This window comes from Papio anubis, chromosome 10 (genome assembly GCF_008728515.1).
Source record: "Papio anubis isolate 15944 chromosome 10, Panubis1.0, whole genome shotgun sequence".
In the NCBI taxonomy this organism is placed as follows: domain Eukaryota; kingdom Metazoa; phylum Chordata; class Mammalia; order Primates; family Cercopithecidae; genus Papio; species Papio anubis.
In genome coordinates, this window is record NC_044985.1 from 27,023,431 (window position 1) to 27,051,237 (window position 27,807).

The 27,807-nt window shown below is 36.3% G+C and overlaps 1 protein-coding gene across 6 annotated transcripts in view; it reads left to right on the plus strand.

The window, feature by feature from the left end:
* The first annotated feature begins 5,224 nt into the window (after positions 1–5,224).
* ARHGAP15 (Rho GTPase activating protein 15) overlaps positions 5,225–27,807 on the plus strand; it is a 627,654-nt gene continuing 605,071 nt past the window's right edge. For 4 of the 6 annotated variants that reach the window (XM_031651764.1, XM_031651766.1, XM_031651769.1 and 1 more), the window contains exon 1: positions 5,241–5,377. Coding sequence is in view for 1 of the 6 variants with exons in the window: in XM_031651767.1 (XP_031507627.1) it covers positions 5,342–5,377 (36 nt within the window). In the remaining 5 variants the exon portion in view is untranslated. Of the gene's footprint in view, positions 5,378–27,807 lie in introns of all 6 variants that reach the window. The other 2 variants (XM_031651767.1, XM_031651765.1) reach the window with 2 other exon arrangements.

The window sequence follows — 27,807 nt, forward strand, 5'->3', positions numbered from 1 at the left end:
TCACTTTTCTCAGGTCTTTATTTTCCTTAGTGAGACGTCTTTCATACAGCTTAAAATGTTATACTTCATCATCATTTTATGACCCATTTCACTCCTTTTCTTTTTTTTCCTTATCAGTATTACTATCTAATATATTGTGTATTCAAGTTATTCATATTCTATTCCTAACTAGTATGTAAGAAATAGTTGTTTTAGTCTGTTCAGGCTGCTATACCAAAAATACTGCAAACTGGGTCACTTAAAAATGACGAAAATTTATTTCCCACAGTTCTGGAGACTGGGAAAGTACAAGATCATGATGTCAGCAGACTCTGTGCCTGGTGAGGTCCCAATTCCTGGTAGATGGCACTTTCTCACTTCTCCTCACAGGGAAGGGTGAGCTAGCTCTCTGGGCTCTCTTTTAGAAGAGCATTAATTCCAGTTAAGAGAGCTCCACGCTCATGTCCTGCTGACCCCACAGAAGGCTCCATCTCCTAGTACCATTACCTCAGGGCTTAGGATTTCAGTGTATAAAATTTGGGGGGTGGGGGTGGGAAACCCATAGCAACCATACATGTAAATTCTATTATATTGCCTGGCATACGGTAAGTGCTCAAGAAGTTAATAGATTGCTCCACCCAGATGAAAGCTTTTGCCACTCTGGGCAGCTGCTTGAGAGTGAAGCATAGCTCTCCTCCAGGGAGAGAAACCCATCCCTCTCTCTCTTCCTTGTCAGGGGAAATCTCTTTCTCAGGTTAGGTCGAGCGTTTCCTTCCTTTTCTGGTCTCTTTGAGTGTCCAACTCAGAACATCTGTTCAGAGGGACTAGAAACCCCTGTTTTTCTCCCTAACCATACACAAACGCACAAATGCAATGCAGGTAAATATTACCTGAGCCACAAAAGCCAAGACCAGAATCACTCCTGGTGATAAAGGAGGAAAAACAATTCCGTGTGATACATTTATTTGGACCATATATTTATACCAGATTTCAGTTGCTGGATCACAGTGCCTGCGTATATTTTATTTTGTTCATTTTTGACAGATTGCTTATCAGAATGCTTTCAGTTTACAATTCCTCCAGCAATGTATGAGAGTTCCTTTTTCCATACATTCTCAGCCAGATTTTTACCATTTCAATGGGAGCCAACTTAACTTGTATTATGTTAGAGCTTGTGCATCTCTTCACACACTTGTTGGATATCAGGACAATCCTATTATTGAATTACTTATTCACCTCATTTTCTTATTCTCCAATTGGGATGCTTATTGTTTTCTTATTGGTCTGTATAAATATTTTGTAAAGATAGATATTTTCTAGTAGTCTCTTATTTTTCTATAATCTTTGTCTATATATTTCTTTAACAGAAATACATAATGTATAGTGAAATACACATATTTTGCTCCTTTTCTTTTTAATGTAAGGATACTATTTAAGAAAGTTCCATTTTGCAAAAATATTTTCCTTCCTGTTATTGTATCAACAGCGTGGTTTGAGCTTTCAACTGCGCTTTTGTCCATGTGAGGGCCGTCTTTTCATGTGATCCAATGTAAAAGCCCAAATCTATTATCCTCTATTTAGTAAGTATGTCTTACCAATATTATCTAATGAAACAAATCTGTTCCTTTTTGTTTCTCTATGATGCTATCTTTGTCATATATCAAGTTCCCAAATAAATACACTCATTTTCTGAGCTGCTCCTTGGCCCGGCATTGTAATGTTTTTAATACTGTGATTTGGACCATGTCAATCTAACAGAGCAAGTCAACGGTCCTTGTTTTTTTGTTTCAAAATGAGCTTAGGTATTCTTGGACTTTTGTTCTTCTAGGAAATTCTGGAAGGAGCTCATTGCATTCTTCAAAAAGTCCAGTTGGAATTATAATTATGATTTCATTGAATCTATTTGTAGAATAATTTAGGTAGATTGATGTATTTCCAATGTTTTTTTTTTTTTTTAAAATCTGTGAACATAGTACATTTCTGTTTATCCTGATCTTGTTTTAATTTCTTTGATATAGATTTAAAATTTAGAGAATTTTCTGGAGACTTGATTTTATGATTCCCAGAAATGATTCCTATCTGCTAAGTTGATCATTCCAGTCAGTGAAGAGGCAAAAGGAATACCAGAAGGAAAACTTCTCCTGAGCACGATTGGCTGAGAGTTGTGCTGCATGTCTAGTGGTTAGGAGCTAGCACAGTAATTGAGAAAGAGGGCTCTGAGGTCAGAGCATCTGCGTTTGACTCCTGGCTCTACTCCTTACTAATTTGGGCAACAAAGTAACCTCAGTTTCCTCATATGTAAAAAGAATACAATAATATTGGCTAGCTCACAAATTTGTTGTGAGGTTTAAAAGGCAGAATGAATGTAAAGTACTTGGTACAATGCTTGGATTATGGCAAACATTCAAAAAATCTTAGCTACTAAAAACAGTAAGCATATCAGGCCACAAGTGTCAAGGCCCTGACCTATAGCCTTAATCATAGTAAGTACCTCTCCTTTTAGAAATCAAACCCAGGGCTGGGCACAGTGGCTCAGGCCTGTAATCCCAACTCTTTGGGAGGCCGAGGCGGGCAGATCAACTGAGGTCAGGAGTTCACAACCATCCTGGTCAACATAGTGAAACTCTGTCTCTACTAAAAACAGTAAAAAATTAGCTGGGCATAGTCGCGCTTGCCTGTAATGCCAGTTACTCGGGAGACTGAGGCACAAGAATCACTTGAACCTGGGAGGTGGAGGTTGCAGTGAGCCGAGATCACGCCACTGCACTCCAGCCTGGGCAATAGGATGAGACTCTGTCTCAAATAATAATAATAATAATAAAAGGCCAGGTGCGGCGGCTCACTCCTGTAATCCCAGCACTTTGGGAGGCCAAGGAGGGCGGATCACGAGGTCAGTAGATGGAGACCATCCTGGCTAACACGGTGAAACCCCGTCTCTACTCAAAATACAAAAAAATTAGCCGGGCGTGGTGGCGGCGCCTGTAGTCCCAGCTACTCGGGAGGCTGAGGCAGGAGAATGGCGTGACCCGGGAGGCGGAGCTTGCAGTGAACCCAGATCGCGCGGCTGCACTACAGCCTGGACGACAGAGCGAGACTCCGTCTCCAAAAAATCAATCAATCAATCAATCAAACCCAGGCATATCATACTGCCTAAGGGGCTCACCTTCCACCTTATACAAAGAAAATGGACACTCGTCTCCATTAACTAACTGTTGATGCCAACAAATATTGTCACCCTTAAGTAGGTATTTACATTAATTTATTACCATAAGGGTACATTGGTATTTTTTATTTTTCCTAGTCAGATGCCTGATATTAGTATCTATTTAAAAAGAAAGGCCTGGCTGGGCACGGTGGCTCAGGCCTGTAACCCCAGCACTTTGGGAGGCCGAGGTGAGCAGATCATGAGGTCTAGAGATAGAGACCATCCTGGCCAACGTGGTGAAACCTCGTATCTACCAAAAATACAAAAATTAGCTGGGCATGGTGGGCCTGCCTGTAATCTCGGCTATTCGGGAAGCTGAGGCAGGAGAATCGCTTGAACCCGGGAGGCAGAGGTTGCAGTGAGCCGAGATCGTGCCTTTGCACTCTAGCCTGGCAACAGAGCGAGACTCCGTAAAAACAAACAAACAAGCAAAAACCAGGAAAGGCCTAATTTGTTTTCCTTGTCCTAGACTTCTAACTCAGATTTACAAAGGCTTAAATCAAACAGAATGCACTGAAGTTTTCTGATGCTTCTTAGGAGGTATCAACATTTCCCAGCTCATGCTAATTTATATATCTACAGTTCCTTATGATATACAAAATATGTACATCTATTTACTTATTGTATTCCCCAAGATGCATTTTTGCATGCAGATGTTTCATTATGTGGATAAATGAACTAAATTTCAGAGAACTTAAGTAACTTGGCCGAGGTTAAGTAAATAGCAGTGTCAGAATTAAGCCCTGAATTCTGCTTTCCTCACTTTTAATATTATGAACTTTCCGTTTTCTCTTCGGTGTTAGGGAGAAGCATTCAGTACAAATCTTCAGGACTCTAAACACTTAAAAAGGTCCTTCCTGAAATGACAACTGACAGTGAATTCTAGGGTCAATCTGAAATATGATTTTTAGAAAAAGATCCCAGAGAAATTCAATTAACTGGTAGGGACATGCCATCCCTAACTTGGGCCATATCTACCAAATCTATTTTTAAAGACTGACTTTTAGTATGCCAAACATTCTATACCACTGAGCTCTATTACACAGTTTTCTAATTGGTTTGTATGACAAGAGATTGTGATTTAACTCTCTCATATATTTGGAAGGAAAGCTTTTCTTCTCTTCCTTTTGTGATTATACTGAAAATCTCACAAAACCAGCCAAGCCTGAAAAATCCAGGAGCTTATTCTTGAACTCCATGGCTCAATAAAGATGCACCACCTAGAGTTATTTCTGAGACCCCTTAAAAATATGTCTTGTGTTGGCTGAAGTTTGACACAGGAGGGCACACAGCAGCATGCCAAAATGATACCGTTTGGATCCTTTATTATAATATATATATTTTTTCTTTTTAAGTCAGACCACACAAAGAATCATTCAGCTAGAGCAAAAGCTCTTCAGCAGATTTCAGAACTGCTTAGGAAACTGTCAGAGTGGACCCATCAGTATGAGAGCCACAGACAGAGCAAATGCCACAGGGTGTGTTCGACCAGCATGATGAACACCTTCCTTTTCCCCAGATGCTCAGATGGCTGCGTGGCTCGGGGCTGTGTTTTCTGAAGTTCTAATGCAACCCTCCCAAGGCCCCATGAACCTGTTAACTGGATCAGGTTTTGGTAGGTCCTTTCATGAATAGGCAGAAGCACCGGCTCTGTGAATTGGAGGTGGCTTCCTTGCTTCCAAAGTCATCATGCAGAGTGTCCTGATAGCATGGGAACATCTCAAGTGTAGCCAGCAGAGTAGACGCTTCATTTTTAAGCCCTTGCTAGAAGGCAGAGAAAGGGGAAGTTTCTTCAGTGCTTAGCAGTCTGCTCCTCCCACTGATGAATTTTTAATCACACATTTTCCTCCCTTAAGTTAAAATTGATAAAATCTCTATACATGTGTCATGTTTGACAATTGATAATCACGTTGAAAAATAACAATATTGTTGACTATACAAGGCAATTTCTTCAAATTGAGTAATGATGTGATGTGTGTGGTTAACTGTCTCTACCCAGGAAGTGGTTTTTTTAAAAGTTTTGTGCTCACCCCACCCCCCGCCTTTTTCTTCCCCCAGTACTGAAATTAAGCAGCATCCAACACAGGCCTACTCTTACGACATGTGACTTTACTGTTTTCCGTTTTTGTTGAAAGAGTCATTAGCAGTTAGGAGTTGATGGCAGTTTCAATAACAGGTCATTGCCGAGAAAAGGTAAGTTTTAACTTTATGTTGTACATGAAATTTAAACTTGAACATGTTTGGCAGAGTTTCCTACGTTTTGGTGTGAATGTACAAACATTTCTACAAAATATGATGCTTTTACCTGTGCTTAAAACATGGACTGGTTTCCTTTGGCGTAGAAAAGAATGTTCTTTACATATTTGCAGCTGTCAAATTCCAATGTCTCTTACTAAAATATTATAATAATAAGATGATTTGCTAAGATTTTGTACTAAAATGTTAAAGACAGAATAAGGTATACAGTTTTAGTTTGAAGTGCATTTAAAAATGACTACTAGAAATAATGTGAGACTTTGCACCTTTAACCAACTGTTTTATAAAAATACGTATTGTTCAACATCCAAATAAGGAAAGAGAAAGAGGCATTTTATAACAGTGAGAAACAGCTTGAATTTCAGTGTGAAAGATACTCACTCTAAAGCATTGTATCAATGTTAGCATTAAAAGCCCTTAAAAGGTTAATATGTAGCTAATTAAAAAGCAAAGAGATTTTAAAATGTAAAGGAATACTGTCTATCATGACACTTGAAAAATTTTTTTCTAAATTTCATTTAAGATATAGGGTGAAATGAGGGTAAGTTTCTAATTCATAAGCAAAATTTTATATTTAGAGAAGAAGTCACAGCTGATTTCATTGAAGGTTACTCTGAGAAGAGAGGCAAATTAGAGGTATACTTTTGTTATTTATGTAATTATATAATTTTCCTTCTTTGAAATATTACAAAACAATAAACCTTACAAATGAAAAGGATTTGTTAGTCATAAACTGACACGTAATTTTCTTTTATATTGACTTCTTGCTTTTACAGAATGTCTTTGTGTGCTGTAACATGTGTGCAGAAAACATCAAAATATTGCTAATCTCAGAGACAAATACCTAAAATAAATCTGACTGTAGATTTTTGAAAGAATTTTAATAAAAGCCCAAGATATGATCCATTCTTCCCTAATATTATTTTTATTGTGCTGTTGGATGGGATAAGTGATGGCCCCCACAACACCTATTTTTTTGTGTTATTAAAGAATGGTTACAGGGTTGATAAGTGGCAACAATTTTCTTTTCTTTTATTGTCTTCTATTGAAAAACACACATAAATGTTTTTTGACATGGTCAATTTAGTAGGAAATTATTAGGCATACTAGTACACTCCATTTCAAGACCTCTTCAATTGTCAATACTGAAGCTATCTACTTGTTGACTATTAAAATGATCACAGAAAAATAGAGATTAGAACTTGGTGTTCAATACACTTTTTATTGTTAGAGTATAAGAAGACCTTGGTAATATGTATTTGCTTTGATATTCTGATTAGATTTTCAATTTGTTGCATTTCCTCACAATGGAAAGCATTATTTAAATCTGTCTTCAATATTGTGGTTCTGAACCTCTGCATCTATAGAAGCTGTATAATTCAGATAATTTTGGTTGATATGTTATTACTTTATTTCATTTTATTATAAAAGAATATCAAATGAATAAATACATGCAATACTTACATGTTAGCAAGAATGAATATGCAGATAAACATCTGGCATTGGAGAAAAGTCCATGAAAAATTTTTAAACTGTTTAATGCTTTTAAGAAACAAATTCACTGTAAAAAATGAGTAGTTTCTTGCAGAAACTGTTAAATTAAAATACACATATTTTATGGAATGTGTGTAAAATTAAGAATGAATTGAAGTGAACTTGATAAAACTGTTAAATTAAAATACACATATTTTATGGAATATGTGTAAAATTAAGAATGAATTGAAGTGAACTTGATATGAATTTAGAAAGATCAATGAGTAAAGATGATAGGTAAATTAAAATATCTTCAGAATTGTTTGTAAAATGAAGTAATGTACAGACCAAATTTTAAGACAGTTAATTGCAAATAAGTTACTATAGAATTCCATTACTTTATGTGTTTTAAGTGGATGAGTCAGAAACAAGTTTTGATGAAATGAAAATAATATACAAGATTTTATTTGGAAAGTCATATTAAAGCTGATTTGCTCAGAGAATGTCGTCCTTTTCCACTTGGGGCCAGCATTCAGCAAGATTCAGAAAGGAGAAAATCTTTCCTTGATATTCCTCCTGTTGCTCCTTTTTAATACTTTCTTCTAGAACAGCCTGCTCTGCTCCTAATTTAGAGTCTCATAACCTTGGTACCTAGAAAGATAGACCCTTCCATTCAATGGCTCCTTCCAATCACTTGAACTTTTAAAATGTACTCATCCCATTTTCCAGCACTTAGGAATCTAATAAAAATAATCCACACTTATAGGAGAAGGCTACAGAGCTTTGACTTCCTAGCCAGGCCTCTCTTTCTCCTCCCAGTGGAATTTCAATATGTTCTTTCAGCAGACAGGGCCCAAAGGATTAGCTAAATGTTGGATCTCAAGTGAGGATACTGATGCCATGGTAAATGGTTGCGGGAAGACTTTAGAGGGAGAGTGTTTTGTTAACCATTGGTCCTGCCTGTGATGTTTAAACACAGAATTTCTGAAAGTGTCTCATATGAAGGATCTATCCCAGTGCTGTATCCATTTCTTTAAGATATTCCTGAATAAAGAAACACCTTTCTTGCAGCAGGTAAAAAAAATAATTGCACTACATTTTCAGGCAATTTTGATATTCCCATACACTTAGAAATTATTTAACATAATTAGTTTTTAATAGCTGTATTTTTAAAAGTTATTGAACACTCTGCATTTAATTCTTTGGATACCAAAAGCATATTTTTTACACTGTACAATAAATGCTACATAATTAGACTTTAAAATGCCCTTGTAAGTATTCTAAATTTCAGCGTAGAGTGGGCAAAACTTCTTTGTTTGCAAATGGTAGAAAATGAGTTCAAATTAGCCTAGGCAAAATAGATATTCTTTTATGCGTGAAAAGTCCAAAGACAACAAAGTCAGGAATGGCTGGATCCAGGAGCTCACACAGGATTATCAGGAGTAGGTCTCATTTTTTTTCATTCCTCAGCTCTTCTTTTCACTGTGCTGTAAGTAGTCTCTAGTGGAAGCTCTCACAAAATTGTCAAGCTACTACTGATCCTTTCAACAAACTGTGGGGAAAGAATGCGTTTCCCCAATCACCACAGCAAAGTGTCAGATTTAGATCTGATAGGACTAAATTGGATCACATGACCATAGCTGAACAATTACTGAACGTGGGTGCAGACAGCCTGCCTGACCATGCCTAGCTCACAGGCCCACTCCTGCACTGGGGTGCAGCATTTGGACTCTCTGCTGAGAACAGGAGTCTCCTGATGTGGAAATTAAAATGTTTTCCCCAGAAGAAAGGACAAAAGCCTCAGAATTCTACTACAAAGTCACATATGGTCCCATTTTAAATGATCATTATTTCCCAACTTCTTCAAATTCCATAATTGTATAAAAATATAGTTTTAATTTAAAGGCGGATCTCATTGAGACATGAGTTTTAATTAAACTAAATTTAAAAATATTTTTCAACAGCTACTGTATGTTTGACAACTCCTCACAACATTTGCCTTCTAAAAGCTTGTAATCTGGAGTGACTATTATTTTAATAATTATGATGCAAATAAAATTTGTCAAGTACCATAAGAAGATACAGAGAATGCTCTATTAGGGTTCAGAAATTCATCCAGCATTTTTGCATTCCTGTTATTTGCCGGGCCATAAACTAGAGAATTTTGTAGGTGTTATATCATCTGATCACATACTTTCAGGAAGTTCTGGACAGTTTTGGAGGAAATTTTTGTGTAGTTTTCAGGGAAATCTAGCACTGGGAAGATGAGAAACATTGCAAAGGACAGGAAGGAAATGTGTCAAGGCACAAAAACATTGAGTGTCAGAGAATTCCAAGGCAGTGTGAATTCTCCAGTTTTGTTAGACGGAAGTATAGTAATAAGAGGTAAGGCCAGAAAGATAGTGTGAGATCATAAATAGAGTGGACCTGGATATAAGTAACGACAGGGTTCTTGAGCAGGGGAAATACATAATTGGATGTCCACACTTTTACATGTTCATGGGTTGTCTATCTAGGGTCAGGATTTATTTGTTTCTTCCATTTATCTCACTGTGAAGTCACATTCTCTTTGCAGAAGAGTTTGAGGTCAGTGGAGATATTTCTGTAAGGACAGGCACTGACTTATCTGTTCAGGTGCCTGAGGTTCTTATTCAGGTTATGGTTATAACCATCTATTTCTTTCATTTGATGAAGGCCTTCTGTTTTGTTTGCTTTTAATCTGAGAATAGATGATATAGCGAGATGGTTCAAAATCAACAAAAAACCTAAATACAATGTTTTTAGATAAATTATTTCTTATATTTTTATTTCTATCTATCCCATTTATCCCCATCTTAATCCAACATAACCACTTTTCGTATGTTTTATATATTTTATACTTCACAGTTTATGCAAAAACCATATATATATATATGCACATCTATGTGTGTATGTATATAGCATAACTGCATGCACCTCTCCACTTTGCTTTTTTTCTTTTAGAAATATAGATTAGAGATATTTTATAATAAAACTAAGAAACTAATTCTCTTTTTTACAGCTATATAATATTCCACTGTATGGAAATATCATACTTAATTTAACCAGCCTCCTGTAAAAAGAGTGATGGATGTTTTCAAGTTTTTCTAATTCAATGAATGTCGGTGTAATTGTTTCTATTTGAAAAACTATCTATCTATCTATCTATCTATCTATCTATCTAATCTATCTATCTATAACAAATTTCCAAAAATAACATTTATGAGACAAAGGATAAAATAATTTTGATAGTTGTTGCCAAACTGTCCTTCATGTTATTGGTAACTTTTTGAACTTCCACCAGCACTTAATGAGAATGTGTACAGAAGCTCCATTGCTTTTTCACGGGATTGCGTTGCTGAGCTTTTCAGGTTTTGCCAGTCTCTAACAACTATATCTCAACACAGTGTTATTGGTATTTCTGCTATTATGGTTAAAATTGGTTTTGTTTTTAAAAGATTAAAGGTCGATTTGCTTTCCTTATAAGAAAATGTATTCTTTCTCAGCTGTATAACTAAAGACAAAAACATTAGTGACTTTAGTGACACTCAAGCCTTGGAGTGAGATGTCAAAGGAAGCGAAGAACTAGAGATAGCATATATAAATTGCTGTATTCCTTTTCTTTTCTTTTTTTGAGACCGAGTCTCTCTCTGTCGCCCAGGCTGGAGTGCACTGGTGCGATCTCCACTCACTGCAAGCTCCCCCTCCCGGGTTCACGGCATTCTCCTGCCTCAGCCTCCCGAGTAGCTGGGACTACAGGTGCCCGCCACCACGCCCGGCTTCTTTTTTTTTTTTTTTTTTTTTTTTTTTTGGTATTTTGAGTATAGACGGAGTGTCACCGTGTTAGCCAGGATGGTCTTGATCTCCTGACCTCGCGATCCGCCCACCTCGGCCTCCCAAAGTGCTGGGATTACAGGTGTGAGCCCCTGCGCCCAGCCTAAATGCTGTATTCCTTTTCTAAAGCTTGAAATAGACAGTAGCTTAAAAGGGTGATAAAGTATGAACGTTCAAGTGAAGGAGGAGAAAAAGAATGAAAATAAAGAAACCCAACAAGGTCTCAGAGGAGACTAAGACAGATGGGTATAATTGCTAGCTCAAGTAGATAAATTAACCTTAAACAGAAGAGAGAGCACTTTAATGAGCGTGAATGTAGATTAATTGAATATAAATAAGATCCAGTGAGGAGAGGAATTTGAGGGAATATATGCTTCATAGTTTCTATCTTTGCTTAAATGGTAGGAAAGTTCATCTGATGAAAATATTTTCTACGTGTCAAAAACTGGACGGAATATCTTATTTTAAAACTTGTCCCTGTTAGTAACACACAATACGATTGTGGATTTTGCAACTTATTTTTTCTCTTTCGCTGGTTATTAGTCCAATTCAATTCAACTCCATAAATAATTTTGAACTCTAAGTATACTATGTTGTCCTAAGAATTGCTGGAGACACAAATAATTAGATATGCTACTTAGCCAATGAAAACAGTTCAGTAGGTAAGAGGTAGACAAAGATAAGGATCTAAATATAAATTATACATATAAGTCCAGTGTCATAGAAATATTATAGAATATACCATTGACAGAATCCCAAAGGTCTCCATTTTGCCAAATCTAATAGCCATTTATGCATCTTTATATTATTCACTGTCTCAGCTGCATTTGATGCTATCGAACACTCCCTCCCTCTTGAAACCCTCTTTTCATTTGACTTCTGAGAAATGTTTTTCTTCCAGTTTTCCTCCAAACTACCTGAACGCTCTTTCTGTGTCCTTTGCTAACACTACCTCTTCATCCAGCTCTCTAAATGTTGGAATGTCCTGAGATCAGTCTTTGGATTTCTACTTGTCCTCTAGGTTTATTCCTTTGTGATTTTATTTAGTTTCATGACCTTAAATGTTATTGATATACTAATTAGATTTCAAGACCAAACCTTTTCTCTTAGCAATAAAACTGTAAATACAATTGCCCATTCATCATCTTCACTTGAATGTCTCATAGAGACATCAAAATGAGTATACAGTACTCAAAGCAAATCTCCTAATTACTGCCCACCTGTCCCCAACCCAACTTGCTTCTTTACTTTTTGTCTCCACCTTAGTTAATGACACTATATTCATCTCTCTTTTCAGGACAAGAGTCTAAGAATTACCCCCTGATTCTACTCTTTCCCTACTACTTCCTACCCAAAGTTTCATCTAATTTATCAGCAATAAATAGAGCCTGTAAAATATAAATTTAGTTTTCATTATACTGTTCACGTGACTTTTCTCCATAATGGTCCTTAAGGTGTTATACCTTTTTTTTTTTTTTTCAGGCTAATAGTTCTTTTATTTTTGATATTTTTGGTTGCAGATAGAATGACTTTTCTCAAAAAATCTTGCTAAGTGAATACAGCACAACGTGACACTTGGATGAACATCAAACTTTAGACAAAAGCACACACACCAATTTACTCTCTGGTTTCAAGTTAGAGAGAATATCAAGAAGCATATGAAACAATGTTGGTTTGTATATGTATGAATTAATTCAAGAAGGTTGAAGAGGTGGCAACGTTTACAACCTTTTAGTCAGGCTTTATATTTGGGCCCCCCAGGTGACTCCTGTGCTGTAATATATTATTAAGTATTCTTTGAGGGCACAAAAACCGTAAGTCTCGCAATCCTTAAAAATATTAGTGAAGAAACAGATATGGAAAAAGGAAATGTAATAAATAAAAACTTCTTTTATATTACATTTTATTTTCAATTTGTTTTCTTTCAAATTGTTGCTGTGATGTACTTGAACCCTTTTTTGTGGTTCTTTTAATATATTTTTATACTTAGAAGTGATTATTGGAAATCTTAGGCTCTTATTGAATAGCTTTGTATTTCATGGAAATGAATTAGACATTAAGCAAGAGGTATAGGTACATCAGAATATCCTGAATTCAATCACTTCTTTCTACTTCCATTGCTGTTACTGCAGAATTCTCCTGACTCTCCTCCCTGCTTCTGTCCTCCCCACAATAGTCATTGACCAAGGATAGACAGAGTGGCCTTTTTAAGACTTCAACCATGCAAACTCTTCTACTATAATATTCCAAATTATTTTCTATTATACTTCAAATTAAATTCAGTCTCCTCCAAGGCCCTCTTTATCTCATTACTCTGCTTTTGTTTTCCTTTATATTAGTTTGGATATGGTATTTATTATTTATTTTTCAGCGTTTAGTAGCTATTTTCACCTTAGAATGGTCCATGAGAGTATTGACCTTGCCTGTCTTTTTACTGCTAAATACCTGGAACCTAGAACAAAGGGTAGGCATATGATAACATCAATAAATATTTGTTTAGTCAAAGGATGCATGCCCTAAAGATTGACTTTGGGCTATAGAATCAAGGAAGACCATCTGGAGATGTGTAACTTTTCCTGGTCTAAAAAATAGGGTAATTTGGGAGAAGAGAAGCTAGAAATATATTTCAAATAAATGACACTATATATACTATATATATGGTATAGTTTTAGTAAGTTGTCAGTGATGAAAGTTTGGGTTAGAATTCTGTATCCATTATATGCTTCTGAAAAATGAAACAAATAACCCACCAGCTGAAAACATATTGCCATAAACTGATGAGAAACAGCAACTACCTCTAAGTATTTAAATTTTAAGCAATTTTACTAAACTGTGGTATTAAAATTGACTAATTTTATGTTCACTTTAAATCCATTTCCTAAAAGAGTCAAAACAGGACATCTTTTTAAAAGAGCTATGGAAGGTAGAATGCTCAGGAAATTGGGTGCTGAGTCAAGGGAAACTTCTGTTTCTGTTCATTTATCTTTCTGCTTTAGTTAATTTCATGTTAGAATTTTAAAGACTAAAAACTGAGCAATGGAACCCAAATTCAGCTCTCTGCTAAATGCACTGGGGAAATCAAGTAATCTGAGCTTCTGTATAATATCACCTATTCATACTTTGATGGTTCTCCTAAAGTAGAACATTAAAGGAAAAAATATATGGTGATTACCTCAGTGGTGTCTTAAGCACTGTAGTAAGTACTATAGTGTTACCAAAACAAGACAATATTACCTTATTCTCAAGATGTTTACAGTTGCTTGAGAAATTCATCATTATAAATTATTAGAGTGAGATTCTTAATAATTATCATCATAGCTATGACTTATTCTGTGTAGACTATGGGACAAGGATTTTACATACCTAATTGTGTTTGGTAACCACAAAAATCATGTAAATGGGTTTGTATCCCCATTTTAAAGATAAGGAAGCTAAGGTTAAGAGATTAAATACACAAATTTACAAAACTATTTGGTAGGCTGGGTTATGATTTGTAGACAGATCTGCGTAATGCAAAGTCCATGTTATTTTCAGTATGCCATGCTGTAATTTTGAATCCTGTTAAGTGTTAGCAGTTAAGCATTGCTGAACTTTATTCATGAGGCCTTAGAGTCTAAAAGGCTCTAAAAGAATCCTACTTTGTTTGATGTCTAGAACAATGCCGTCTGTAGGAAACCTGTTGTTTCTTCTCTGCATATATTGGCTATGCAGAGGCGCTGTAAAACAGGTGAGGAAGAAAACGTTCTTTTGCCTTGGTTTTTGCCATACTGCAGGTGTCTTTCCTATTTCTCTTTTTCTGGTCTTCTCTGGATTCTATGTCTCCTCCTGACCCTTAATTCTCAAAAATTCCTTCTTAGATCCACCTATCCAATATGGTAGCAACTAGCCACAGGGGACTATTGAGCCCTTGAAGAAGGGCTAGTATAAATTAAGTGTAAAATAAACACCAGATTTTGAAGATATCGTACAAATAAAGAAAATGTAAAATATTTAATTCATGCTCAATTGATTACATATCCAATTGATTACATTTTGAAGTATTGGGCTAAATAAAATTATTAAAATTAATTTCATCTATCTCATTTAACTTTTCCAATGTGGCTACAGGAAATTTTTAAACTACATGTGTGGCTCATATTATATTTCTAATGGATGCCACGGCTGTAAACCATCTTGTTTTTGGCCTCTCTTTTGACATTCTTATTATTTCAATTTCATCCCTGAAATATGGTCCTTAAATTTCTATCTTTAGCCTTGGTGTCTCGTTCAAAATTTTCCCTTATTTCTAATTGTCACTTGATACTTCCTCTGTGATGTCCCATCAGCAGGTTAAACTGATTATGTCCCATATTAACTCCATAGCCTCTCCCAAGGGTTATTCTCACCTTCCTTCCAATTTTGATTACATCTCTACTCCTGAAGTCATATTTATTATTAAGTGACATGATATTCATATCATGTATTCCATACCACTTATTCCATACATCCAATCAATTGCCATATTCAAACAGCATTTATTCCTTTCTTTCCATTTGCACATATTGTCATGGTCACTAATTGGTCATCTATTGAGTCTTATCTAGATTATGGCAAAAGAGTCTCATGCTTTTATATTGCTATTTCTCTTGCCTCTTTATTTTGCTTCTTATGAATGTCTTTTAAGGCTTTATGGTGATAGTTGGGTTCGAGTAATACAAGTAAGAATGTCTATCATCTATTTGTATTCTATTTACAGTTTTAAAAGTCATTTTGCATACGTTATTTTACTTGATAATTCTAGAAAGTCAATGAGAAAGTGGGAGATTTTAGTAGACTTCATAGAAAAAGGCAATGAAGCATGGGGAAATTGAATTGTGGGAGGACACAGAAGGGTTAGAACACATTGCAGGTATAACCATTAAAACATTACTTTTTCTCAAATTCTAGCCCGGAACTGTTTTCTTTCTTACAGAGATAGAATAGGTATTAAAAGCACAAGCTGGGAAGTCAGAAAAAATAAAATTTAACTCTGAGCCCTACCACTTGCTAGATACTATATATTATTTTGGGCAAGTTACTTAATCTTTCTGAGTCTGAGTTGGCTCATCTGTAAAATGGTGAGATTCCTCCCAAAGAAAAAAAATGAAATGATGTATTTAAAAATGTTTACCCTGCATGAGGCAAATAGCAAATCACTTTACAAAGGTTAAATGTGGTGGTAAGAGTAGAATTAGGAATTTTTTTAGCAGGTTTTGAATCAAAGAGTGACTTTTTTTTTCTTCACTATGATGTAAAAATCATGCTAGGATAATTTTGGTTTATTTCGATTCTAAGTATTATGATAAAATTATGAAACTCATCAAAAGCAATTTCTTGCTATTAGTTTCATTTTCTCAATACAGCTGTGTGGGGGAGTATAGCATAGCTGTGTGGGCAAAGGGAAGAAGAGATAACTCTTTTCTTGTTTGTTTACCAATTTTTGGTTGATATGGAAATTTTCCTTCAAGCAGCTCAAGATGTGCCCTCACCAAAAATACCCTTTAATTGTGAAGTATCAACATTTATCACGTAAAACAATTCAAAAACAGGTAGGTCGTTGACTCCTAGGCCTGAAATGAAAATGAAGCAAAGAAAAACGGTGGACACGAGGAGAGAAAAGAAAGTAGAATTCTCTTGGTGCACTTTTATTTTAAATCTAATTTTTTTCATGGAGTGGTAAGGCGATAAGGTAGATGATCGACAAGACAGATCTACTAGGGTCCTAGAAAAACGAATCTGAGAAGGAAACATATAAAAGGAAATTAGGAAGTCCAGAGTGTAGGTTGCTAACCCAGTTAAGGAGTCTTTCGTCTTTTTTCTTTCTTTCTTTCTTTCTTTTGTTTCACTTTCCTTTGGGGAAACCAACTCAGGATTCCATATATGTAGATTGAGTGAATATCCCAACTCAGTCCTAATTTTGAAAGCAATTTTGAAGTGCATCTACCCTGAGAGCAAGAGTGACAGAGGGGAATCCATGTGCCGACAAATGCTAGGGAGATAAGCAGCTGTGGTGCTGTCCACAAAGAGCCTGCTGTATCTGTATCCTATGGCCAGCTGGCACTGAGCTTTAGGTTTGAAGTCTGGCATTAGCAAAGGGGATTAGCAAGTGGGCAGTAGGTTCAGGGTGGGAAACCAGCTTGACAAAAAATCTGGAGACCAGTCAGCATGGCAGATGTGCAGAGTGTACACATTCTGGGGCAGGGGTGGGGGAAGGTGAAATGCAGTGATCTGACTTCTCCTGACCATGATGAGCTGTATCATGCATACTTCTGGCAGCTTTAGATGTGGAGAGGTAAGCAGGAAACACAGGAATCCAACAACACTTGGGACTTGGAGTCACAGCCATTCTAATCATGGTGGCAAACTTGAACATACTGGAAATGCTTATGGCCTGTGGGAGTTCAAGGCAGGGAATTTCAGACAGTGCTGGATGAATATACCAATTTCAGTCCTAATTCTGAAAGCAATTGGTATTAGGGCATTGAATTAATGAGAACAAGGCATGGGACCAAATGTCTACAATGTCCTAAGTACAATACAGAGCAACAACACTGACAAATATGGTATCTGACTTTAAGGAGCCCACAGTCAATTTAGGCAGAAGAGACACATAGCTCAAATAGAGAACAGAAACCAAATATAAAGCAGGATGTAATTATCTGCCTAAATAGAATAGAAACAGTAAAGAAGGCAGAGAAAAGAGAGGGAGGAAAAGGGGAACTTGCTTAGCAAGAACAAAGAACACAGCACAATACCCTACTCGTTGTAACTAATGTCATGTTGAGAAAATTGTAAGAATAAATGAAGTAATGCTAATGTTTGACGATCCTCTTTCTAAAGCTGTAGTACAACTGTGAATGCAAATGCAGTCTCCTGGTTCTGCTCTTCATTTGCAATATTACCAGCTTAGATTTAAAAATAATGAAATACTGAAAATAATATTGACTTAATATGCAGCGCGATCACCATTCAACACGTACATCAGAGGAGCAATGTTCCTAGGGGTGATTGACACTACGAGCCACAGTCAGGAATGTCTCCAGGCCAGTCGGGATATCTATACAAGATAAGTGGGTAACAGAGGACCTGTAGAGAAGCGGATGTCTATGTGATGCCTTGTCTGAAGGATGTAGAAACTGTCCACCGAGGGCTGTCTCTTACCATACATACCTGGATCAGTTTGCCACATTTTATGAATTTTCAAGAGAAGACATATAGACATCCTTTTCTGTTTTTTTAAAAGTAACAACCCTCATTTTTCAATTGGAAATTGATTCAAAACATTCCAAAACATTGTTCAGGCCCAACAACATATGTCTGTGGGTTGAATTTGGTTGGCAGTCTGCCGATTTTCCACCTCTTCTTGAATTTATAGCTGCTCCTAAAAAAGCAGGAGCAGAGGGTAATGATTAGAGAGAACCGGATTCCTTCAAATAACTTCTGTATATGCAATAAATCCTAATAAATGTTTAGAGACTGACTAGAGCATTAGATTATTCTGTGAAAAAAAAAATCCATTTATGTATAGCTTCTTCATAGCTTCTTCATTTAGGTCCTTGTTGTGTCTGTCTAGCTTGCATGACTGGGCTCATTTTCCTAACTTGAAAGAACAAACTTTCTTCTGCTGCCAACCCTCCCCAAAGCATTTTAAAAAAATCATTAAAAGATGTCTCTAAAAGTTTAACTTGACTAAGTAATAGCAAATACATTTATCTTTGCATCGACTGTTATTTTTGAATGACATGATGCAGGGTGTGGATCAGAATGTGTGGATGTACTGTTGTAAGGGAGATGAAAGAGAGGTTTGCATACCTTGTGTTGTGATAATAACAGTGGCAACCATTTAAATACACATACATGTGTGCATGCTCTCACACACACATACAAACACACACACAAGAAACCCATCAGTGAGTGCACAAGATGGGGAAATGTAGCTGGGGCTTGGTTGCATAACCCATTTCATCACACGTTTTCTCCTTCAATAGATTAGATTCTCTGTCTCAGACGGGTTATAACAAACGATATAAGTAAACAAAACAAAATGGAGAGGAAAAAATGTTCAATAATTTTTAAATTAAATGGATAATTCTCTCAACCATTTAATACTCTAAATATTTATGCATTTTTTTACTTTAATGTGTCCAAGCAAAAATCCCTGTATTTCACTTTGTGAAGCACCTAAATTTAGACAGAAATTTGGCTACAGTAATTCGAAGTACAGTAGCACCCAATTAACTGGAACCTATTAGTTATATCACATATGTAACCATCTCCTCCTCTGCCTCTCACCTTGTGGAGAGAGGCCTGGCAACTATACTTGGAGGAAGGAAAAACAAATTAAACTTGTTTAAGTGGAATATCTAGCCCTCCAAATAACTCCTAGATTAAGGTTCTTGAAAAGGCAGTTGAAGCACTTCGAGAGACCAAAGGCATGAAGAGAACCTTCAATTATTCATCCTAGAAAGAAGAGGATACATTTTAAGGTTTACAATGAACATGGTGTATTGTATCTCTTATCATCAAAGACAAGGATTGAAAACCTCAGTAAAAATTTTAAATTTAAGTAATGTGAACTGTCAAATATTTTTTCACTATTTTGATCATCTTGGCTTCTTGAAAGGAAGCCTGAGGATATAGTATTTTGTGGAATATTTTTTTTTTTCTCCACCAAACTTCCTTTGGTCTTTATCAAGGAGAACTACTTTCTTTCTTTTTTTTTTTTTCTCCCTCAGACAATTACTTGAACCACCTCAGGGCTAAATCATCCACCTCTGGAAAAAGAAATAGAAAGCCATCAAGAGACTGGAACCAACTGCACAGTAATAAGAGTACATGCTAAGTCATTCTATGCAGAACTTACTGCAGAAAGCAATGGAACTGAAATTGAATGGGCATTCCCATACACTAATTTTTTAACTTTTATTTCAGTTCAGGGATATATGTGAAGGTTTGTTACATAGATAAACTTGTGTCATGGGGGTTTGTTATACAGATTATTTAATCACCCTGTTATTAAGCCTAGTACCCATTAGTTATTTTTCCTTATCATCTCCCTCCTCCCACCCTCCAAACTCCAGTAGGCCCCAGTATGTGTTGTTCTCCTCTGTGTGTCCATGACTTCTCATCATTTAGCTCCCACTTACAAGTGAGAACATACAGTATTTGGTTTTCTGCTCCTGTGTTAGTTTGCTAAGGATAATAGCCTCCAGTTCCATCCATGAACCTGCAAAGGACATGATCTCATTATTGTTATAGCTGTATAGTTAGTATATGTACTACATTTTCTTATCCAGTATATCATTGATTGGCATTTAGGTTAATTCTGTGTCTTTGATTCTGTGACTAGTGCCTCAATGAATACACGCATGCATAAAGGGATGATTTATATTCCTTTGGGTATATACCCAGTAATGGGATTGCTGGGTTGAATGGTATTTCTGTCTTTAGTTCTTTGAGAAATCGCCATACTGTCTTTTACAATGGTTAAACTAATTTACCCTCCCACCAACAGTGTACAAGCATTCCTTTTATGAACTATTTTTTTAAGTGCTGAAATCGATGTTATTTTACTCACATTTACCAAGTTCATAATATACATAAGCAAATAAAAAATAAAAAAGCACTCTTACACTCAAAGTTGTGCATTGACCCAGATTGCCTAGGATCTCTTTGGGTATTTCTTTTATGCAAAATACTTTATTTTCCAGCAGTATTTATGACTGAATGTTGGTCTGGTTGACAAAGTACCATATTTTAATTAGTCTTAAATAGAATATTTACAGCACCATTTTCATGCACCTATGTGTCTATGTATCTATTTACTTACCCACTTAGCTACCTACTCATTTATCTCTCCCTATTTCCAACTATGGACCATACCCCTCCCCCTCACCAGCATATTCTAAAGTGAACTTTCATTCCGAGGAAAATTAATTAGAGCAGTAATATGAACAAATGAAGATAGCAGCAATGGGCTGTAAAACTAAGGAGACACTATAGTGATGAGTAACCATTTTAGAATAATGCACATATAAAATTTAAAAATAACTTATATAACACTTTATAAAAATAACTTTTTAAAAAAGGGTGCAGCTGAATCCCTTAGGGATTATGACCAAATATGCAGTTTCTCAGCCTCTTCCTCATTCTCCTTAAATGGGAATATCTGTGGAAGTTTCCAATAAGTCTGCATATTTAATAAGCTCCACACATTGACCATTGAGAATTACTACTTAGCATGTGCACATCTGGAACTGGTTGAGTTATTTCTGACCCTTACTCTCAGGTGAAACATTAACTTAATACAGACAATCTTTAATTCTAGTGGAATGGGGTTTTGTGGATTCAACAATAAATTATAATGAGTGATCTCATCTTTTGGTCTGGGCTTGTGATGTACAAATCAAGTGCATTCCCACCTTATTTACACATCCTAGCACTTCAGTGGGTCACCTCTTCCTCACTGGGCATTTGCTTTGTCCTTGACCACAACTTCCTTTGCTGGTAACCTGGTCATTCATTGCCTCACTCTCTTGCTAGGTTTGAGGTTCTACCTTTCTATTGCCAATCTCCTTTGTGGGTAATTGAGCTAGACCTGAACAAATAGCCGGAATTGAGAACTGTGCCACCTAGCAACAAACCTCCTAGTTGATAACAATCCGCAAATCTGAACTTCTCAGTATTCCCCCGCTCAGATTGTCAATGACTGTTTCTACTCACCTGTTGTATAACTCTTCCTATTCAACTTGTATTCCCAGTTGCCAATATTTACTTAGATTGTGACCGCAGATCTATGTAATTGCTTGACACTGTCAGCACCTTTCAAACTGAACCTTTCTTCACCACGTGTGGCTAGGAGAGCTCTCCAGCAACTGGTCACTTCAGATGAAAAGCCAGTTCCTGGTCCTTTCAGGAGACATAACAGGTCCTTCCAATTTATATATGTGTAGGGGTATGTGTGTCTGTGTGTGTATGTGCGTATATATAATATATATTTTATATATAATATAATATATATTTTATATATAATATATAATATATATAATATATATTTTATATATAATATATATAACTTTCTTTCCATATAGAATATATATATGTGTATGTGTGTGTATATATATGTCTCACACCAAACACGAACATTATTTCCAGATGAATCATAGTTCTAAAAATAGATAAAAGTTGAAACAACAACTCATTTAGAGGAAATCATGGGAATAGTCTTTGTTGCCTTGAATTAGGCAAGGGCCTCTTAAGAGGGCAATAAAAAGTACTAATCATAAAAAGAAATAAATAATAAGTTAAGCAATATTAAAATTAAGGACCTCCATTAATGAAAATATGCCACTAAGAGAGGGAAAAAGCAACCCGCAAGTGGGAAAAAATAATTATTGCAACAAATATATTAAAAATATACTTGTGTTTATAATATATAAACAACTTCTATAAATCAGTAAGACAATTACAAACAACCTGATTTAAAAAACAAGCAAAAGTATTGAACAGGCACTTCACAAAAGAATATTGCATAGCAATCATCTTTACAAATAAAAGTTCGAGTGAAATAAGCCCAGCAAGAAAAAGTAGACTCTAGGTTTTCATTGATACAAAGTTCAGAAATAGGCAAAACTCAGAAGACAGAAGAATGATTAGCCTTAGTAGGGTCAGGTGGGTAGTGAGTGGAACAGAGCTTTGGGGAGATTCTGGAGTGCTGATAATATTGTGTTTCTTGGCTCAGCTGTAATTACAAGAATGTGTTCAGTTTGTGACAATTCGTTGAACTTTATATGCAAACATAGGCATGCACACACACACATACACACAAGCTATTTAAAATGTATTTTACTCATAAATAATTGAGCAAGAGGGAGCTGATTTTTAAATGCATTAAAGGAGATACTCTGAAAACTTTTATTTTAATGATATAGTCATTGTCCTTCACAACAATAGACGATGACATTAGTGTCCCATCATTAGACATGCCCTTTTGGCACTGAAATTCAATCTAATAAATTCAGAGTTTGGAGAGGAGCATTAGGGAAAGATGAATAGATACAACAGCAAATTCGCTAAATAAAACAAATGTCAACCATATTTGACTGCTGTCAATTACTGATTACTGTTAATTACTGTCGAGTACTAATTATGCATTGTGCAACTTCCACATATTTGAACCCTGGGCAGGCCAAGATAGAGATAGCCTGGCGTAACTGCAACCAATGGGTGATTAGATTTAATCTGTCTGATAAAAAGACTTTGCAACTGAGTCAAGCAATTTAAGAAAGAAACACTATGGAACAAGAAATCCCAGGAAACTGAGACAATCACAGGTTAAAATTTACTTTTTGCTCTTGATACTCTCCCAACAAAGATTAGAGAAGTAGCCTGTCCCAGCGAGGATCTAGGACTCCGTTTGTTTCCCCAGTGTTTTCTAATGCTGTGGCTGCTGAGCTACTTGTTCTAGAGCTGATGTTTTCTCTTTAAGTGACATTTCATCATCAGTGCCCTAAGATAGTCACCCTGTTTTCCCTTAATTGATACTTGTATGCAAGAGGCGGAAAATCGCTCAGCATTTCTTGCTAGATTAGGTCAAAACTGACAGAGGAAACAGAGAGAAGATTGCATTACTTATGCCCCTTATGGCTCTCATCTGTATCTAAGAAGATTGCCATTTTATAAAATTTCTTATGCTCCCTAAATGTAATTACAATGGCGCAGGCATTTTCTTCCTATTTGCGTTTCAATTTTTTTTTACTACCTGCCTGATCATCAGAGGGAAACTCGGAAGCAGTTCCACTAATCTTAACTTTATTTTCCTTATGTCTCTTTAATTAGATGCAATCGCACCCTAGAAACCTTTTCTTTCAATGCTTTGTTTAGTGATTCCTGTTAAGTCTTTACCTTTCTTTTCATTTGATCGGTGACCAGAAGCATTGAACTTGTACCTAGATGTTCAAAGTGAGGTACCTAAAATTCTGGAATATTTTTTCCAGGTCACAGGGTGCTCTTTTCGTAAGATTAATGTTTACAAATAGATACTGTAATATTTATTCTGATTTAAAGTTAATTAAGAAGCATCCCACGAGCATGTTATATATTTATTTTGCAGCCTCAGGGGTCAAGGATTCTTACTTGTGGATTTCTTTTCATCAAGTATCTTAGAAAGGGGTTATACCTTAAACAAAATCATCAAATTTCCCCAGGATCTATAAGACAAAATCCCAATTCTTTAATAAAAATAGACAGGTTCTCCTAATGCAGCCTTAATCAACCATAGCTTTCCCACTTAGCCACCAACACTGTATCATCTTGTGTGGATGTTCACTTCTGTTTTCCTTAAATCTTGTGATCTCAACCTGCACTGCTCTTGACATCCCCTCTCTGCCTTTCAGAGTCCTGTTTATCATACAGCATCCAGGCCTAACATCACCTCCACCCTAAAATCGTCTCCAGTCCCATTCTCCATTGCACTCGGATCAGACTTCATGATAGGCAAGCACGCTTGTGCTTAACTCTACTGCAGGGTGCTTAATAACTTTGCAGAACCCGTGGGATGTGGCAAAGTCTATGTCTCAGAGTAGAGGCTCAATAAATATTTGAAGTGTAAAATCAGCTGCTTTGTTCCCAACAGGATGGAGTTTGAAAGGCTAAGAGCTAAGAAAGATCAAGGTTGCCCACCACACACTTATTCTACTTTCAAAATATATTTTACTTGACATTTTCACCATTTAAGATGGCCATGTGCAGTGATAATAACTGTATTACAATTTATCATGCAGCAGACTTGTCAGACTTTGTCAGCGAATGCAGCAAATACTCCAGATTCCCTGCTCTAAGTTAAATAAATGCAAAATCTTATTATCACATTTCCTATATATAACACCTGCCCAGTCAAAGACAATGTTACCCAATGGGGTGGCTATGGTCACATTCCTTTACTGTGATCTTCCTTTCTCATTATATTCGACATTTTTGAAACTGAGTTTTATTGCACTCTCTCAGCTTACAGAAGTGGTCGGGGAAATTAGACTTAATAGAGATGTAGAAGCCACAGGGAGAAAACAAAAGGAAAGTGAACTGGAAGGAAACTGAAATTAAAACGTTATTTTGGTAAATGGCTGCTGTGGTGGAGACAACAAACAATTGCAATGAGAGTTAATTACTGACCTGTCAGGAAAGTGTGACGCGAAGGTTGTGGCACACATTACTGGAGCTACCACGACCACAAGTCATTTCCACAGGGGAACAGACTTGTTCTATCACAGATCAACATAAGATCTTTCTAGGGGATAGAAATGAATTTCTCGGAGAAATGCTATTTGTCTGTGGAGTTGCCATGAGCTCTTAGCAGACCCGGAGAAACGGCTCCTCTCATACATGCAGAGAAGGGAATGGGGTCATGTCACCACAGAAAGTTTGTGCATGTTTAGGCAGAGGGGACCTTGGCTCCTTGTGGTGGATGTGCTAAATATACAGCTCCCTTGCCACAGAGTGAAAACCCAGGCTGACACTCGTGAAATAGGAATTCCCTGAGTGTATGACCATTGCTTGCCTCTGAGATTTTACTCACAGAACTCAGTGATGACGTGTGTCTTGCAGAAGCATCCTTCTTTTTAGGGAAAAATATCAAGTACCTAACAAAATCTGAAACTCAAGAAAGGCTATTCTCAAAGCAGAAATCCCTGCAAATTCTAAGATTGTGATAAATTTGGTCATTTTTTAACAAGAAGAAGACATAGGGCTATTGAGAAATAGAAATGTGGTATTTTTCACACTAAAAAATTATATGAATCTCCAAGCATACTTTAATACTGTCCTCAGAAGGCATAAGAAACATTGTTTCTTTCTGCCTCTAACTTATAATAAAGTATCTATAGTTTATTTACTCTAACAAATATTAGCAAGGGTGAGTTACACATTTTTAAAGTAACAAACTTGGTCAAAGACATTTTCTTATTGACAATGCTTTGCCAGGCTACATAAACTGGTATATACTAGGTTCCATATTTGTTTTACATTTATATATTCAACAAACATTTAAGTCTTTATTATTTTGTCAGGAAGCACAGGAACATTTACAAAAGATTAAATAGAAAGATTTGCATGATATATACCTAATGTGGCTATGCTATGATCATTTTATCTGCCAGATTTTCTTTACATTTCTTGTTACCTTTTCTTTCCATACACAATGTCCACTTGATTGGAGGGTCTACGGCAAAATCAAGGGTGCTGGGTAGTGTGGGCCCTTAGTGCCGTCCTAGAGTTGTTCTGAACAAGATGTGACACCTTGGGGATGATGTTCAGTATACCCAAGCCTACATTTTCTCTGTTCAGCAGCATAAAGATTATGTCATAGTGCCTATCCAGTTTTTCCCAGCTCAAAAATTTCTTAATATATTTTTACTTTTAATGCTGTTGATGTGAAAGAGATGTCAAAAATACACATTCTAACTCAAAAGGGCAGGCTGCTGAGCCTTAGTGTAGTTAACAGAATGCAATAAATAATTGGGAGAGCAGCTATGAAATTTATGATTAGATGAAATATCATGTTCACTCTTATTTGCAGTATGAGTAGAGAAATCAAGGCCAGAAGCCCAGGACACCATCGAACCACGCAGGTTGAGCAGAGCCAAAGTTCATGTTGCTCTTATGAAGTGCATTCTCATTACTGCTTCCTGTTTTTAAGCAGGATTGAAAGGAGAACTAGTGCAATATCACAAGGTATTCTTGCTCTTCTGTTAGTACATGTAAAATCAGGAAGTCTAGAGAAATAGTGAAGCCAGTCTTAAGTGATTTACATTTCAATTTCCAACTCAGGGATATTTATTTGGAGAGTTTAGTAAAATCAATGGATATCTCAAACACATGCAAAATGAGCCAGTTCTTCAATATTTTCATTAGTTATTCACCAGTGCTCTGTATGCCTCCTGTAAGAACATAAACACACAAGGCATCAATGTTTTCTCTAACAAAACTTAATAGTAACAATAATGATGATGACATGAGTGGGTGACATGTTCTAGGAAGAACAAGGGGAATACTGAAGAGGCACATAGATCAAGCAAAACCTAAACTTCATACGACTTGAAGTGAATAAGCCTGATGTTACTAAATTACATAGGAATAAGCATAAGCAAATATTATTGATTTTACAATCTACTAAATCTAGAAAATTGAGGGTCAGTGAGGATTGAAAACATGGGTGGAACAACAGAATATAATTTAACATTCCTGTGAATATTTTTGGAATAATAATGCAGAAAGAGTCACAAAACTGGAGTTCTGCATTCTCTTTCAGAGAACACCCTGCAATTAATACAGATATTCCTGGAAGGACAACCACTCCTAGGTTCTGGAAGCCAAGTCAATATGGACTCTGAGGTGTGAGGGTTTCTTTTGAGTCGATGTTTAACAGGCTTTGCAATGGAGTTTCTTCCCTAGAACCTTATTTCATAAAGGCTAAAAAATAAGACCACCATGGCAGGGACATTGCATCATACAGCTCTAGGAGGCACCATTTTCTAGAATGCAATGTTAATGTCCCATCCCCAGTCACAAATCCTACTGCCTCTGAATTTATGTAAGGGCATAAATAGAGTGGACTGATCAATGCTCTTCTACTCTAAGATAGTTCTTTCATGTAGCCAGAAGAGTTTCCAGTTTGAGATTCAGTTAAATCCTTCCTTGAGAGTTAAGGGAAGGTCTGACTGATATAATATTGTGTTAGCTAGTCTAATTATCCCCCTCCCATATACATCTAAGTGATTCGTAGGTAGGGAAGAATGGATGATGGAAATTTTTATAAATTTTGACTGTGTATTTAGATTAAGCCTAAGTGAATGCTGCAGTGGGTGCTCTGGCAGCTGAAATATGAAAAGGATTATAGGGTGTCTACTAGAGAAAAAACTGTTAGGATGTAGGCAGGGGGAAACTGGGGAGTTGAAAGGGAGTAAAGAAAGGGGTCTATGTGGGACCCCAAAACAACTTGCAAAATATGGCCTAGAAAGAGCTCTGTCTGC